Source organism: Pristiophorus japonicus, chromosome 1 (genome assembly GCF_044704955.1).
Source record: "Pristiophorus japonicus isolate sPriJap1 chromosome 1, sPriJap1.hap1, whole genome shotgun sequence".
In the NCBI taxonomy this organism is placed as follows: domain Eukaryota; kingdom Metazoa; phylum Chordata; class Chondrichthyes; family Pristiophoridae; genus Pristiophorus; species Pristiophorus japonicus.
The window spans coordinates 229,161,906-229,178,214 of record NC_091977.1 but is presented as its reverse complement, the minus strand read 5'-3'; the positions used below and the strand labels follow the sequence as shown (position 1 = coordinate 229,178,214).

General features: G+C 43.8%; 1 protein-coding gene across 7 annotated transcripts in view; it reads left to right on the top strand.

Annotated features, from left to right (window-relative positions):
• The window catches only part of LOC139268821 (coronin-2B-like), a 204,173-nt gene extending 188,265 nt beyond the window's left edge, over window positions 1–15,908 (top strand). For all 7 annotated transcript variants that reach the window (XM_070887594.1, XM_070887569.1, XM_070887585.1 and 4 more), the window contains 2 exons: window positions 6,154–6,389; window positions 11,706–15,908. In XM_070887594.1, coding sequence (XP_070743695.1) covers window positions 6,154–6,389; window positions 11,706–11,837 — 368 coding nt within the window. In that variant the 3' untranslated portion in view covers window positions 11,838–15,908. The remainder of the gene's footprint in view (window positions 1–6,153; window positions 6,390–11,705) is intronic.
• The last annotated feature ends 401 nt before the right edge of the window (window positions 15,909–16,309 follow it).

Below are 16,309 nucleotides of genomic sequence, written 5' to 3'. Positions count from 1 at the left end.
AGGCAGAGAGGTTGTTTCCACTGGTCGGGGAGACTAGAACTAGGGGGCACAGCCTCAAAATACGGAGGAGCCAATTTAAAACCGAGTTGAGAAAGAATTTCTTCTCCCAGAGGGTTGTGAATCTGTGGAATTCTCTGCCCAAGGAAGCAGTTGAGGCTAGCTCATTGAATGTTTTCAAGTCAAAGATAGATAGATTTTTAACCATTAAGGGTTACGGGGAGAGGGCGGGTAAGTGGAGCTGAGTCCACGACCAGATCAGCCATGATCTTATTGAATGGCGGAGCAGGCTCGAGGGGCTCGATGGCCTACTCCTGTTCCTAATTCTTATGTTCTTATGTTCTTATCTGGCCGTGGACTCAGCTCCACTTACCCGCCCTCTCCCCATAACCCTTAATTCCCTTATTGGTTAAAAATCTATCTGTGATTTGAATACATTCAATGAGCTAGCCTCAACTGCTTCCTTGGGCAGAGAATTCCACAGATTCACAACCCTCTGGGAGAAGAAATTCCTTCTCAACTCGGTTTTAAATTAGCTCCCCCGTATTTTGAGGCTGTGCCTCCTAGTTCTAGTCTCCCTGAGCAGTGGAAACAACCTCTCTGCCTCTATCTTGTCTATCCCTTTTATTATTTTAAATGTTTCTATAAGATCACCCCTCATCCTTCTGAACTCCAATGAGTAAAGACCCAGTCTACTCAATCTATCATCATAAGGTAACCCCCTCATCTCCGGAATCAGCCTAGTGAATCGTCTCTGTACCCCCTTCAAAGCCAGTATATCCTTCCTTAAGTAAGGTGACCAAAACTGCACGCAGTAATCCAGGTGCGGCCTCACCAATACCCTGTACAGTTGCAGCAGGACCTCCCTGCTTTTGTACTCCATCCCTCTCGCAATGAAGGCCAACATTCCATTCGTCTTCCTGATTACCTGCTGCACCTGCAAACTAACTTTTTGGGATTCATGCACAAGGATCCCCAGGTCCCTGTGCACCGCAGTATGTTGTAATTTCTCCCCATTCAAATAATATTCCCTTTACTGTTTCTTTCCCCAAGGTGGATGACCTCACATTTTCCGACATTGTATTCCATCTGCCAAACCTTAGCCCATTCGCTTAACCTATCTAAATCTCTTTGCAGCCTCTCTGTGTCCTCTACACAATCCGCTTTCCCACTAATCTTTGTGTCATCTGCAAATTTTGTTACACTACACTCTGTCCCTTCTTCCAGGTCATCTATGTATATTGTAAACAGTTGTGGTCCCAGCACCGATCCCTGTGGCACACCACTAACCACCGATTTCCAACCCAAAAAGGACCCATTTATCCCGACTCTCTGCTTTCTGTTAGCCAGCCAATTCCCGATCCATGCTAATACATTTCCTCTGACTCCGCGTACCTTTACCTTCTGCAGTAACCTTTTGTGTGGCACCTTATCGAATGCCTTTTGGAAATCTAAATACACCACATCCATCGGTACACCTCTATCCACCATGCTAGTTATATTCTCAAAGAATTCCAGTAAATTAGTTAAACATGATCTCCCCTTCATGAATCCATGTTGCGTCTGCTTGATTGCACTATTCCTATCTAGATGTCCCGCTATTTCTTCTTTAATGATAGCTTCAAGCATTTTCCCCACTACAGATGTTAAACTAACCGACCTATAGTTACCTGCCTTTTGTCTGCCCCCTTTTTTAAACATAGGCGTTACATTAGCTGCTTTCCAATCCGCTGGTACCTCCCCAGAGTCCAGAGAATTTTGGTAGATTATAACGAATGCATCTGCTATAACATCCGCCATCTCTTTTAATACCCTGGGATGCATTTCATCAAGACCTGGGGACTTGTCTACCTTGAGTCCCATTAGTCCTTTCCAGCACTACCCCCCTAGTGATAGTGATTGTCTCAAGGTCCTCCCTTCCCACATTCCCGTGACCAGCAATTTTTGGCATGGTTTTTGTGTCTTCCACTGTGAAGACCGAAGCAAAATAATTGTTTAAGGTCTCAGCCATTTCCACATTTCCCATTATTAAATCCCCCTTCTCATCTTCTAAGGGACCAACATTTACTTTAGTCACTCTCTTCCATTTTATATATCAGTAAAAGCTTTTACTATCTGTTTTTATGTTTTGCACAAATTTACTTTCATAATCTAGCTTTCCTTTCTTTATTGCTTTCTTAGTCATTCTTTGCTGTCGTTTAAAATTTTCCCAATCTTCTAGTTTCCCACTAACCTTGGCCACCTTAAATGCATTGGTTTTTAATTTGATACTCTCATTTATTTCCTTGGTTATCCACGGCTGGTTATCCCTTTTCTTACCGCCCTTCTTTTTCACTGGAATATATTTTTGTTGAGCACTATGAAAGAGCTCCTTAAAAGTCCTCCACTGTTCCTCAATTGTGCCACCGTTTAGTCTGTGTTCCCAGTCTACTTTAGCCAACTCTGCCCTCATCCCACTGTTGTCCCCTTTGTTTAAGCATAGTACGCTCGTTTGAGACACTACTTCCTCACCCTCAATCTGTATTACAAATTCAACCATACTGTAATCACTCATTCCGAGAGGATCTTTTACTCTTTTATTCGTTTATTATTCCTGACTCATTACACAGGACCAGATCTAAGATAGCTTGCTCCCTTGTAGGTTCTGTAACATACTGTTCTAAGAAACAATCCCATATGTATTCTATGAATTCCTCCTCCAGGCTACCCCGTGCGATTTGATTTGACCAATCGATATATGTAGATTAAAATCCCCCATGATTACTGCCGTTCCTTTTTCACATGCCTCCATTATTCCCTTGATTATTGTCCGCCCCACCGTGAATTTATTATTTGGGGGCTTATAATCTACGCCCACCAGTGACTTTTTCCCCTTACTATCTCTAATCTCCACCCACAATGATTCAACATTTTGTTCATTGGAGTCAATATCATCTCTCACAACTGCCCTGATATCAACCTTTATTAACAGAGCTACCCCACCTCCTTTCCCTTCTTGTCTATCTTTCCGAATTGTCAGATACCCCTGTATGTTTAATTCCCAGTCTTGGTCACCCTGCAATCACGTTTCTGTAATGGCCACCAAATCATACCCATTTGTAATGATTTGTGCCATCAACTCATTTACTTTATTTCGAATGCTGCATGCGTTTAGGTAGAGTGTTTTAATACTAGTTTTTAAACCATGATTTTTAGTTTTGACCCCTCCTGCAGTCCCCTTATATTCATACATATTGTCCCTTCCTATCACCTTGTGGTTTACCCTTACCCCAGTGCTACTCTGCTCTGTTGCCTCCTGCCTTTTGCATTCTTTCTTGGGGTCCTGTTCATCTGAGCTCTCACCCACTCTAACTAGCTCAGAGTCCTCTCCTGGGTTCCGAATACTCCTTGCATTGAGGCACAGAGCTTTCAGGCTTGTCTTTTTATTACACTTTGACCCTTTAGAATTTTGCTGTACAGTGGTCCTTTTTGTTTTTTGCCTTGGGTTTCTCTGCCCTCCACTTTTCCTCATCTCTCTGCCTTTTGCTTGTGTCTCCATTTTGTTTCCCTCTGTCTCCCTGCATTGGTTCCCATCCCCCTTCCATATCTGTTTAACTCCTCCCCAACAGCACTCGCAAACACTCCCCCTCGGACATTGGTTCCGGTCCTGCCCAGGTGCAGACCGTCCGGCTTGTACTGGTCCCACCTCCCCCAGAACCGGTTCCAATGCCCGAGGAATTTGAATCCCTCCCTGCTGCACCACTGCTCAAACCACGTATTCATCTGAGCTATCCTGCGATTCCTACTCTGACTAGCATGTGGCACTGGTAGCAATCCCGAGATTACTACTTTTTATGTCCTACTTTTTAATTTATCTCCTAGCTCCTTAAATTCATCTCGTAGGACCTCATCCCATTTTTTACCTATATCGTTGGTACCAATGTGCACCATGACAACTGGCTGTTCACCCTCCCTTTTCAGAATGTCCTGTACCCGCTCCGAGACAACCTTGACCCTTGCACCAGGGAGGCAACATACTATCCTGGAGTCTCTGTTGCGGCCACAGAAACGCCTATCTATTCCCCTTACAATCGAATCCCCTATCACTATTGCTCTCCCACTCTTTTTCCTGCCCTCCTGTGCAGCAGAGCCTGCCACGGTGCCATGAACCTGGATGCTGCTGCTCTCCCCTGATGAGTCATCCCCCTCAACAGTACCCAAAGCAGTGTATCTGTTTTGCAGGGGGATGACCGCAGGGGATCCCTGCACTACCTTCCCTGCACTGATCTTCCTGCTGGTCTTCCATTCCCTATCTGGCTGTGTACCCTTTACCTGCGGTAAGACCAACTCGCTAAACGTGCTATTCACATCATTCTCAGCATTGTGGATGCTCCAGAGTGAATCCACCCACAGCTCCAGTGCCGCAATGCGGTCCGTCAGGAGCTGGAGGCGGACACACTTCCCGCACACGTAGTCGTCGGGAACACCGAAAGCGTCCCTGATTTCCCACATGGTACAGGAGGAGCATAACACGTGTCCGAGCTCTCCTGCCATGACTTAACCCCTAGATTAACTTAATTTTGGCAACTTAAGTTACTTACTGAAATAGAAAAGAAAAAGAAAAACTGCTCCCCAATCACCAGCCAATCACTTAGCCGCTTGGCTGTGACATCACCTTTCGATTTCTTTTACTTTTTTGCCTTCTGTCCCCACTGCAGCTGTATCGGTACGCCTCTCGCCGACCCCGGACTCGCACTGCTCCGAGCTCCCGCCTCCTCGACCGACTGCTCTATGCCGGTGTTTATGCCCCACACGAGCCTCCCCCCACCCCTCTTCATCTCGCCCTATCAGCATATCCTTCTATTCCTTTCTCTCTCATGTATCTATCTAGCTTCCCTTTAAATGCATCTATGCTATTCGTCTCAACCACTCTTACGAACTTCACACAGAAATTGTCTGCCACTTTCACATTAAGTGTGGTTGTCTGCCTAAGACGCACAGTTTTGGCTATGGATGCTTGGCAGGTTCTTGTATTATGATGCCAAAGATTGGTCTTGCAGTTAACACTCCAGTGGCTGTATATTTCACATAACTGACTAAATATTCAACTTTTTACTTACTATTACTGTGCTTGCCCTACCCCCTGACTATATAGACCACTCTAATTTCAGTCTGGTTAGCACACTGAGTGTTGGCAAACTGACCCCAGTCCCACAGTAGTTGATTGTGCTGCACTTGATACATTGGGCTGACCGCTCCCAGATCAGTCCAGCTGCTGTGATTAATAGGCAGAGCTGGCATCCTCGTCTCCCTTACATCGTGCATGGGCGAGCAGCTCCTTTTAAACAAACTCTCGAGCCCTGTGCTTCCCTAATTATTGTGCAACTGTCTTTCCGTTTGACATCTGAATGGTCTGAGGCCGTGAAGTAATGCAGAGCTAGGCTTTGAATGATCAGCAAGTGATGTTAGTCGAGTTGGACTATATTGGTTTTACCTCCATTGTTGTGCAAGGCCGCGTCGTGGCCTTTCTGAGCATCATCCAATAGAGGTGCAATGACTAGAGTTACTGACAGGCATGAGGCATAAAACTTGTAATTCATACCAATCTGGTTGAAAGCATTAATGTGGTTTGCAAAATTGGATAGAGGAAGAATAGAATCTCAGAAGGAAAGGAAAGTATTTTTGAAGTGTTGTCACTGTTGTAACCGTCACAATTTATGCACAGCAAGATCCCACCAACAGCAATGTGATAATGAGCAGATAATTTGTTTTGGTGATTTTGGTTGAAGGATAAATACTGGCCAGGACACCAGGGATAACTTTCCTGCTTTTCTTCGAAATATTTATGTCTACCCAAGAGAGCTGATGGTGGGGGGGGGGGGGCCTTGGTTTAACCTCTCATCCTAAAGATGGCACCTCCGACAGTGCAGCATTCCCCCAGTACTGCACTGAGAGTGTCAGCCTGGATTTTTGTGCTCAAGTCTCTGGAGTGGGACTTCAACACACAACCTTCTGCCTCCGAGGTGAGAATGCTACCTAGTGAGCAACAGTTGACATCACACATCACACATTACACAGGTTTTTCAGCTCAACAACTTAGCTCATAATTTGTCATCCTTACTTAGTAATGGCATTTGTCATGGTTTTAGTCACATTTTTCCACATTTACTGTTTCAGATCCTATATTCATGTCCTTAAAGCCCGGTTGTAACACCCTGCAGTCCTCCCCTCGGAAGAAAGGTAACGAGTTGTGGGACCCACCTGATCGCATTAATACAGAGCACCTGCCGGCAAATGCAGTTCAGGAAAGACGGGAACAAAGGAACACCGAGAAAGTACAAGAGCAGAAAAAGGGTTTGATATCAAATGGGTATGATCTGTCGGAGTGTCCTGCTCCCAAAACAGAGAATGAGGTAAGATATGAAATATCAACATTTTTTCTGATTAGTCCCTATGATATACTATCTTCACACCACTATCCCTTGAATTAGCCTATATAAAACTTTATTTTTCTCAGCTGTACTAGACTGTGCCTTCAGACATCTATGACATCTACCCCAGTTTGCTAGACTGTTGTCTTCCCACTTTTCTCTTAAATAGGTTTACCTGACTAACTTAGCCCCATTGATTATCTACGACCTTCTCTTCCCTCTGTCCACCACTGCCCATCCCCAAAGTCACCTGATCTAGCCTTTTTAGGAGGTTGTCTATCAGATCTTTATCTTTGAATGATACCGCACAGAAGGAGGCTGTTCGGCCCATTGTGCCTTTGAAAGAGCTGTCCAATTAGTCCCACTCCCTAGTGCTTTCCCCATAGCCCAGCAATTTTTATCCTTTGCAAGTATTTATCCAATTCCCCTTTGAAAGTTACTATTGAATCTGCTTCCACCGCAGTGGAAGTGCATTTCAGGCAGTGCATTCATAACTCTCTGCGTTAAACCAATTTTCCTCATCTCTCCTCTGGTTCATTTATCAATGACCTTAAATCTATGTCCTCTGGTTACCGACCCTCCCGCCAGTGGAAACTCGTTCTCCTTATCTATTCTATTCAAACCCGTCATAATTTTGAACACTTCTATTAAATCTCCCTTTAACCTTCTCTGCTCTAAAGTGAACAATCCCAGCTTCTCTGGTCTCTCCAGATAACTGAAGTTCCTCATTCCTGGTACCATTCTAGTAAATCTCCTCGGCACCTTCTCCAAGGCCTTGACATCCTTTCTAAAGTCTAGTGCACGTCATTGGCCACAGTACCCCAGCTGGGGTCCATCCAGTGATCTTTAAAGGTTTAGCATGAGTTCCTTGCTCTCGTACTCTATGCCTTTATTTATAAAGCCCAGGATCTGGCCAACTTCAAGTCTCTCTCTTACTGCACCCTCTTTTAAATTGTACCATGTAATTTATATTGCCTCTCTTCATTCTTCCTACCAAAATGTATTACTTCACACTTCTCTGTTGAATTATATTAATGTCATGTGTCTGTCTATTTCACCAGTCTGCTACTATCCTCCTCACCGTTTACTACATTTCTGAGTTTTGTGACATCTGCAGACTTTGAAATTATGCCCTGCATACCGAGATCCAGGTCATTAATATATATCAAAAAGAGCAGTGGTGCTAATAGGGAACACCGCAGTACACTTCCCTCCAGTCTCAAAAACAGACATTCAACACTGCTCCAACACAAAAGCAAAATACTGCGGGTGCTGGAGTCTGAAATAAAAACAGAAAATGCTTGAAATCTCAGCGGGTCAGGCAGCATCTGTGTAGAGTAAAATAGAGTTAACGTTTCAGGTCGATGACCTTTCATCAGAACTGGTGAATGTTTGAAAATAACACATTCTTAAGAAGCACTGAAAGGGGGAGGGGAAGAAAGAACATAAGGGAAGGTCGATGATAAGGTGGAAAGCAGGAGAGATTAGAGAGCCAAAAGGGATGATGGGCCGAATTGAAATGGTAATGGCCGAAGTTAGAAAAAGCTTAGTCTAGATAGGGTGTGAATTGCAGAATAATGACCAGCTGCCATTGGAGACAAAGAGATGGGCAGAGGTTATGCTCTGAAATTGTTGAACTCGATGTTGAGTCCAGATGGCTGTAAAGTGCCTAAATAAAAGATGAGGTGCTGTTCCTTGAGCTTGCATTGAGCTTCATTGGAACAGTGCAGGAGTCCGTGGACGGAGATGCTGGAGTGGGAATGGAGCAGGGAATTAAAGTGACAGGCAACCAGAAACTCGGTCACACTTACGGACTGAACGGAGGTGTTCCGCAAAGCGGTCACCCAATCTGCGTTTGGTCTCCCCAATGTAGAGGAGACCGCATCGTGAGCAGCGAATACAGTTTACTAAAGAAGTACAAGTAAATTGCTGTTTCACCTGGAAGGAGTATTTGGGGCCCTGGATAATGGGATGGGAGGAGGTAAAAGGGCAGGTGTTGCATCTCCTGCGATTGCACGGAAAGCTGCTGTGGGAAGGGGAGGGGGTGCTGTGGGTGACTGTGGAATGGACCAGGGTGTCGCGGAGGGAGTGGTCCCTTCGGAATGCTGAGAGGGGAGGGGAAGATGTGATTGGTGGTGGGATCACGCTGGAGGTGGCGGAAATGGCGGCGGATGGATCCGTTCAACGTGGAGGCTGGTGGGGTGAAAGGAGAGGACAAGGGGAACCCTGTCATGGTTCTGAGAGGGAGGGGAAGGGGTGAGAGCAGAGTGTGCGGGAAATAGAACGGACACGGTCGAGGGCCATGTTAACCACGGCGGAGACGGAGAAACTGGGAGAATGGAATGGAGTCCTTACTGGATACGGGGTGGGAGGAAGTGTAGTCCAGGTAGCTGTGGGAGTCAGTGAGCTTACAGTCGATACTGGTCGAAAGCCTATCCCCAGAAATGGAGACAGAGAAGTCGAGGAAGGGAAGGGAAGGGTTCAAATATGGACCATGTGAAGTTGAGGGAAAATTGGATGCAAAGTGAATGAAATGTTCCAGTTCAGGGCGAGAGCAGGAAACGGTACCGATATAATCATCAATGTACTGGAAAAAGAGGTGAGGGATGCAAGTGGTTTTGCCCTTGGTGGTTTCGAATCACCCCTCTTACAACAGTTCTAGACACCGGAATTATAGTCATGAACAGTAATATACAGTCATAGACAGATCTTTCGGTCTCAACCGTCGCAAAGCTTTTATTCAAGTTAAAGCACAACCTGCACCCCGTAAAAACACACCCTGATGGTGTAAAACACAGTACAACACACCCTGGCCCATCTAAACAGGCCCCAACGCAAAGTACCCACATCTAAAACACCCCTGCTCGGATTCAAAAGTGCACCACTGAAATCTGTCCAACAGAATGTGCGTACACCTATGATCCGTGCAGAAAACCTCCCCACTAAAACCCCGAAGGCTTATTTGGGACACACAACACCCTTTCACACTATGCGGTGGTCTTAAAGATGTGTGGGCTGGGATAAATGCTCACCAATTACCCCTCTGGCTTACTCGCTGCTTCTCCCGATGAGGCGTATCTTCTGGTTCTGTCCCAATCTGTGGTATTCAAGTCCAGTTTCAAGGTCAGCTTCCCAGTCGAAATAGCGAGGCTCTCTTTGCTCATAGATGGTCTTTCTTCTCTCCGTCCCAGACGGAGTGCTCAGTCCTTGTGCGTTGAACGACGCAAGCAGGCGTCGAAGAGGGGAGAGAGAGATGGCTGCAAACTGCCGTCTCTTATACCTGCAAAAATGCTTCTTCTCGCACCAAAAGTTCAACTGTCTGTTCGTCTGAGGCAGTCCAACTGCAAAACAAGACACCTCTCCAGCCTGTCTTTGTTACTGGGCCTCTTCCTGTGGATCTGGCTCTGAAAAGTCCGGGTGGCCACATCATTTCCTTTGTCTTTCGATGGCCTAAACACCGGCCACTTTATTTAATGTCTCACTGATGGGCGCCTTTTGTCATGAAGTGGGAACCCATCAACCATGATGTTCCTGCTTACAGCCGTTGACCCATCCCCGCCCAGCTGATGCGTATTCCTGTGGGACATGTTTGGACCTGTTCCATTTCAGCTGTCTGCTCTTCTGCTGTAACAGAAAACATAGTAGCAATGTCCAAAAAGTTTACGCCGATGTTTTCGGCGAATTCTTACAGGGAGAGGGCCCGACTAGGACTGGAACAAAGAATGTTCCACATATCCCACGAAGCAACACCTTTAATTTGGAGAAAGTGAGTGGAGTTAAAGGAGAAGTTGTTCAATGTGAGAACAAGTTCAGCCAGGCAGAGGAGGGTGGTGGTGGATGGGAACTGGTTGGGCCTCTGCTCGAGGAAGAAGTGGAGCGTGTTCAGGCCATCCTGGTTGGGCGGGGGGTGGGAATTGGAAGTCCATGGTGAAAAGTAGACGGTTGGGGCCAGGAAACTGGAAACTGACGGAGGGTGTCGGAGGAGTCGCGAATGCAGGTGGGATGAGAGTGAACAAAGGGAGAAAAAACAGAGTCAAGATAGGAAGAAATAAGTTCTGTGGGGCAAGAACAGGCTGAAATGATGGGTCTACAGGGGCAGTCCTGTTTATGGATCTTGGGAAGGAGGTCAAAGCGGGCTGTGCAGATTTGGGGGACTATGAGGTTGGTGGCTGTCGAGGGAAGATCTCCAGAGGAGACGAGGTCAGTGACAGTCTGGGAAATGATGGCTTGATGTTCAGTGGTGGGGTCATGGTCCAGGGAGAAAGGTAGGAGGAGGTGTCAGAGAGTTGGCGATCAGCCTCTGCAAGGTAGAGGTCGCCAAACAACAACAGGTTTAATGACAAGGTTGGGATTGGATCTGAGCAAGCAGAGTGCTAAAAGTTCAGAGGGAGGTAGGTTGGAGTGAGCGAGGGGAACAGAGAAATTGAGACGGCTGATTGCAGTATCAAATCCCAGGTAGAGCGACATGGGGGAGACCAAGCGTAGATTGGGTGACCACTTTGCGGAACACCTCCGTTCAGTCCGTAAGTGTGACCCTGAGCTTCTGGTCGCCTGTCACTTTAATTTTCCACTCCACACCCACTCTGATACCTCCGTCCTCGGACTTTGTTCCAATGAAGCTCAACGCAAGCTCGAGGAACAGCACCTCATCTTTCGTTTAGGTACTTTACAGCCTTCTGGACTCAACATCAAGTTCAACAATTTCAGAACATAATCTCTGACTATCTTTGGCTCCCTCTCTTACCTCCCACCCCCCCCCCCCCCCCCCCCCCCACCCACTGATCTTATGTTTTTTTTTCTTTGTCTCCAATGGCAGCTGGTCATTATTCCGTCATTCACACCCTATCTAGATTAACCTTTTTCTAACTCTGGCCATTACCATTTCAATTTGGCCCATCATCCCTTTTGTCTCTCTAATCTCTCCTGCCTTCCACCCTATCACAGACCTTCCCTTTTGTTCTTTCTTCCCCTCCCCCTTTCAGTGCTTCTTAAGAATCTGTTCTTTTTGAACATTCGCCAGTTCTGACGAAGGGTCATCGACCTGAAGCATTAACTCTGTTTTTCGCTCCACCAATACTGCCTGACCCGCTGAGATTCACGACTACTCTCTGCATTCTGTCCCTTTGCCAATTCCGTACTCAAGCAGCCACTGCCCCTTTAATCCCATGGGCTTTAATTTTGCTATGAATTTATATAACTAGGCTCAACCAATTTAGGCTGTTTTGGAGGGTAACATTTCAAATATTTAATCAAAAAATACATTTTCATTTAAAAATGTTTTTGTTTAACTTCAACCAGCTTCTCCAGATGTTTTACCGGCAACAAGAGGAGATTCGGAGGCTGCGGGAACAGGTGGCACAGAAGGAAGTCCGTGTGAAACAACTGGAGTTGGAGATAAAAAATGTACGTTTCAGTCCCATTGGTTACTGAAGAGGAAACGTAGAAGGGGGGGGAAAACTGTGAAAATGCGGCTTGCTGTGCTATAGAAGGCTACCCTGAGAACTGCAATCTACTTGAATATAATTATATTTTTTATTGAGAAAACAAAGTTTAATTTGTAAAACTACGTATTGTACAGGGTGCACACTTTTTGTTGTTTTTTATTTATCTCTTTATACGATGGTGTACATACACTCAATCTTTTTTTTAAACCATGCACTGGCTTTATATAACCTACAACCTTGAGCTTTACAATCTCATCGTGTCTCATTTACTCCGGTGGTTACTGTAGCTTTTATGTGTGGACAAAATATAAATGCCCTTTTAATCTTTTATAGTCGCCATCCAGTTGCTGATTCGCACATCTGTCAGAGCCGATGTGAAGGAGCGGGTGGTGTGGCGGGGTGCGGGGAGGGAGACGAGCAGCCAGGCTGGTCAAAAGATTGAGTTGGATTAAGCAAACTAATTGATTCCATGGAAATCAACCAGCCTTTTTATGTATAAAAAAAAAATTGATTTGCTATATTTTTTTTTAAAAAGCTATGAACCTGGAAGATTAACTCCTCAGGTGACAACATTCATTAATAATTTTAACAAATATTGCTATTTTATTTTGGTTTGCTTGCATCACAAGTGTTCTGCAGTAGAGGTTCTCTTGGACTTATCTTCTAGTACTGTTGTTGGTCTGTGCATGGTTGCCAGAGAATGCACCCTTTTGAAAGGCGCAAGGTTTATAGATAATAAATGTGCTGAAAATAATGAACATTATGTGAACATACCTCAGCCTTCTTATCATGTTTAAGATCACTTTGTTTTAATTAAAGAAAATATCAATAAAGCAAGCTTTTTGTTTTAAACTCCCTTTTTGCCATCTTGAAAGGCTTTCGGGGAAAGCTACAAGGGCTACAGTAACTGTAGCCATACGTAACTGGAAAATAAGTCATGTGGTTTTACAGCGAGTTTGTAATGATGCCTCGGATTGCTGGCGGAAAGGGATATGAACTGGCTCCAGGTTTCTAAAATAGCTGAGAGGTGCAACTTTTTATTTTTTAAATTTAAAAAAAAAACTTTATAAAAAAATTCTATTTGACTCATCATACATCGGCACACATGCACAGCAGATTTTCCATCTGTTGTAATGTATTGTGAACTAATGTGCATGGGTTTCAAATACTCTGTCAGTAAAGCCATTTTAAAATGAGATGTGCAGTTTCTCTTTCTCACACTAAGAAGTGTGTGTAATACTGCAGCAGCCACTTGACTGCAAGAAAGGGCTTGGCACATCCCATCCTTGTTGACCGTGTAGCAGAATAACACAGATCAATGATGGGTTTTTTGGCTGGACCCGTGCAGTTTGCTGGTCACACTTTCAACCACTTCCTTAATCAGCCAGCAGTTCCATCAACGCTCTTCCAGAATTACTTTCTAACACAGCAAAATATTGCATATGCTGGAAATCTGGAAATAAAAACAGAAAATGCTGGAAATACGCAGCAGGTCAGGCGGCATCTGTGGAGAGAGAGAGAGAGAGAGAGAGAGAGAGAGAGAGAGAGAAACCGAGTTAACGTTTCAGGCCGATGGCTGAGGAAAGATCATTGACCTGAAACGTTAAATATATTTATCCCTCAACCAACATCACGAAAACAGATCATCTGCTCATGGGAGCAAATTGGCTGCTGCGTTTCCTGCATTACAACAGTGCCTACACTTCAAAATTACTTCATTGGCTGTAAAAGCGCTCTGGGATGTCCTGAGGTCATGAAAGACACTATATAAATGCAAGTCTTTCTTTCTTTCTCTTTCTCCACAGAATTACTTTCATGTTGTTTTCATTGATTACAATCTTTTTTTTAATCTCGTTTTTTAAAAAAAAATGTTCAGTTTGATTTTATAGTCTTGTCGCACGGATTTTTCAAAGAGGATGTTCTTTTAATATAATTTGATCAAGGTTTTCTTATTCTTTTACTGTGAAGTTCTTTACAAGAAATTGATATGAATCTATTTCTGGACAGGATTGATCTTGTTGCTGTATTGGAACAAATTGTTAAAGTTGTCTCGTTTTCTGACTGATTTTTGTCTCGCTGTAAGTTTATGAATTTTTCAGATTTTGATACATGCACAGATGATAAAAGCTATTAATACAAACCGCGTTTGTCCATTTTAGTTTAGCAAGTAGTTTTTAAAGATTTATTGACCTTAATGGAACCGGAAGTAATAGTTTTTTTTTCCAGCAGCACATTTTAATGAGACATGGATCAGAGAATTTGCCATCTAGTTTTGTGTAAATGGATTAAAAATCTCACTGCCACCAGATCATTAATGAATGAAACATCAAAATCAACAAATCCAGTTGGTGAATCTTTCTACAAAAAATTAGTTGATTCAAAGCATTTCATGTTTAACGGCCTTAATGTTGTCCCTTGCCAAAAAACAGGACCTCAATCAATATAACTGCTTTATAAAAGCATTTTTGCAACTGTTTTGAGTTCAAAGTCAATTCAGAGAGAACATGGTTCAAGACTATCAACTGCTACTAAAGATGGTCATCTGTTTATATTATCAAACCATGTCAGAACTTTTCCTGTTCACTGTTGTGGTGTCAATTCTCTCAATCAATTTTGTTAATTTGTTCTCCTAGGGATTAACCATTTACAGGAGCTTTACAGGGACAACAACTTCTTGAAAAAGTGTTTGCCAAACTTTTTTGTTTCACAAACACGTGGAGTTAATTTTTGACCCTCACTTTTCCAGGCGTGTACTGAGTTGGAATATTACGCCACGGTGTGTTGGGATGGTAGAAATCACATTACAATTCATCATTCTGCCACTTGTCCTGTGACTTTGCTGTACAAATGACAGGGAGCTCTTCCAAGTTGCTCTCACAAACAAGCAGGAAAGGATTTTACATAGAAATTTACAGCAAGCAATAGGCCATTCGGCCCAACTGGTCTGTGCTGGTGTTTATGCTCCACACGAGCCTCCACCAACCCTACTTCATCTAACCCCATCAACATAAACTTATATTCCTTTCTCCCTCATGTGTTTATCTAGAATCCCATAAAGGCATCAATGCTCTTTGCCACAACCACTCCATTTTACAAACACTTATTTATGCAGACAGTCCCCTTTAAATGCAGCGAGCTGGTTTGTCTCACTCTTTTGTATTAAGGAATTGCGTTACCATCACCAATGTTGATCTCGGGTATTGGCCTAGATTTTCCTGCAACGGTGAGATTGGCGATGTATGTACGTACAGCGTAAATTCCGCCATCTAGGGCACCGATCTCGCCGCTGATAACCTGCTCGGTATTTTCCTGCCTTTCTAATTAGAATACACCACAGCAAGGGATTGTGGTCAATCGGCAGCGGGTCAGCCAATAGACATCTCTGCAGCAAAGGTCGAAGGCTGCTCCCGGAAAAATCTCAGTATTCTCTCCCGCAACAATTTCCTACTTTTTGAAACTTATTGTATTTAAAAGGAAACTCTTCTGTGTAATAGTTGAGACAAATGCATTCTGTATTGACTGTAATCTATTCAGGATTTAATAAAACAACAAATTTCCTGATAACATATGCAGTGCAATACCATTTTAATTCATTGCAGTTAATCTCGCGTTCTTTAGACATTTCATCAGTATATATAGGTTGTCTCTGTTGCTTCATTTACTACCAGTGAAATGTAGCAATATGAATGTAACTGACAAAGTCACTGAATATTTTACAAAGAGGAATTAAGGGCCCGTAATTTGTGGTCAGCAGCGAAGCAACGGCGTTCACCACTGGTCCTGAAAGCTTTCCACAAAGATCTTGTGATCTCTGTGGCGAGAAGTTCGGCTTTTCTGACGTGGAATTGAAATCCACACAAGTTAATGGGGAATCCCTAATGTGAGCTGTCGTGATGTCAACAGGCTGTCTAAGCAGCCAATCAAAACACAGAATTCTTGCAGACGGCGAACCAGGTAGTGGGTAAGCTCCTTTAATTCGAATTTAAAAAAAAATGTTATATAGAGCAAAATAAAGATTGGACTGTCACATGGGGAAAAGTCAAACCTGAAATAAAGATGAACAAACTTTTTTTTAAAAACATTCTATTTTTTTAAAGTTTCTTAAATTTTATTTTTTATTAAAATGGATACATTTTAAACTCTAACCAATTACAATTAGTTTTTCAGGGCCATAACCTTTGTTTAGCACTCGCTACGCTGTTAAAACCCCAGTTACACCAAAAGCGTCTAACTTTTAATGCGATATTTAACAGGGATATTACTGCAGAAGAGTTGAAGTTTCTATTAGCTTCCCTGACTTGACAGATTACACTGATTGCCGGTGGGGCAGGGTGCAGGGCAGAGTTTCACAGCGCAGCCAGTGTCGGAGCAGTGAATGACTGACCGCAACTTCAGGATTTTCACATGCGCTAAACCCTAAACTTGCAGTCAGTTTCAAATGGGTAATAACAGCTGTTC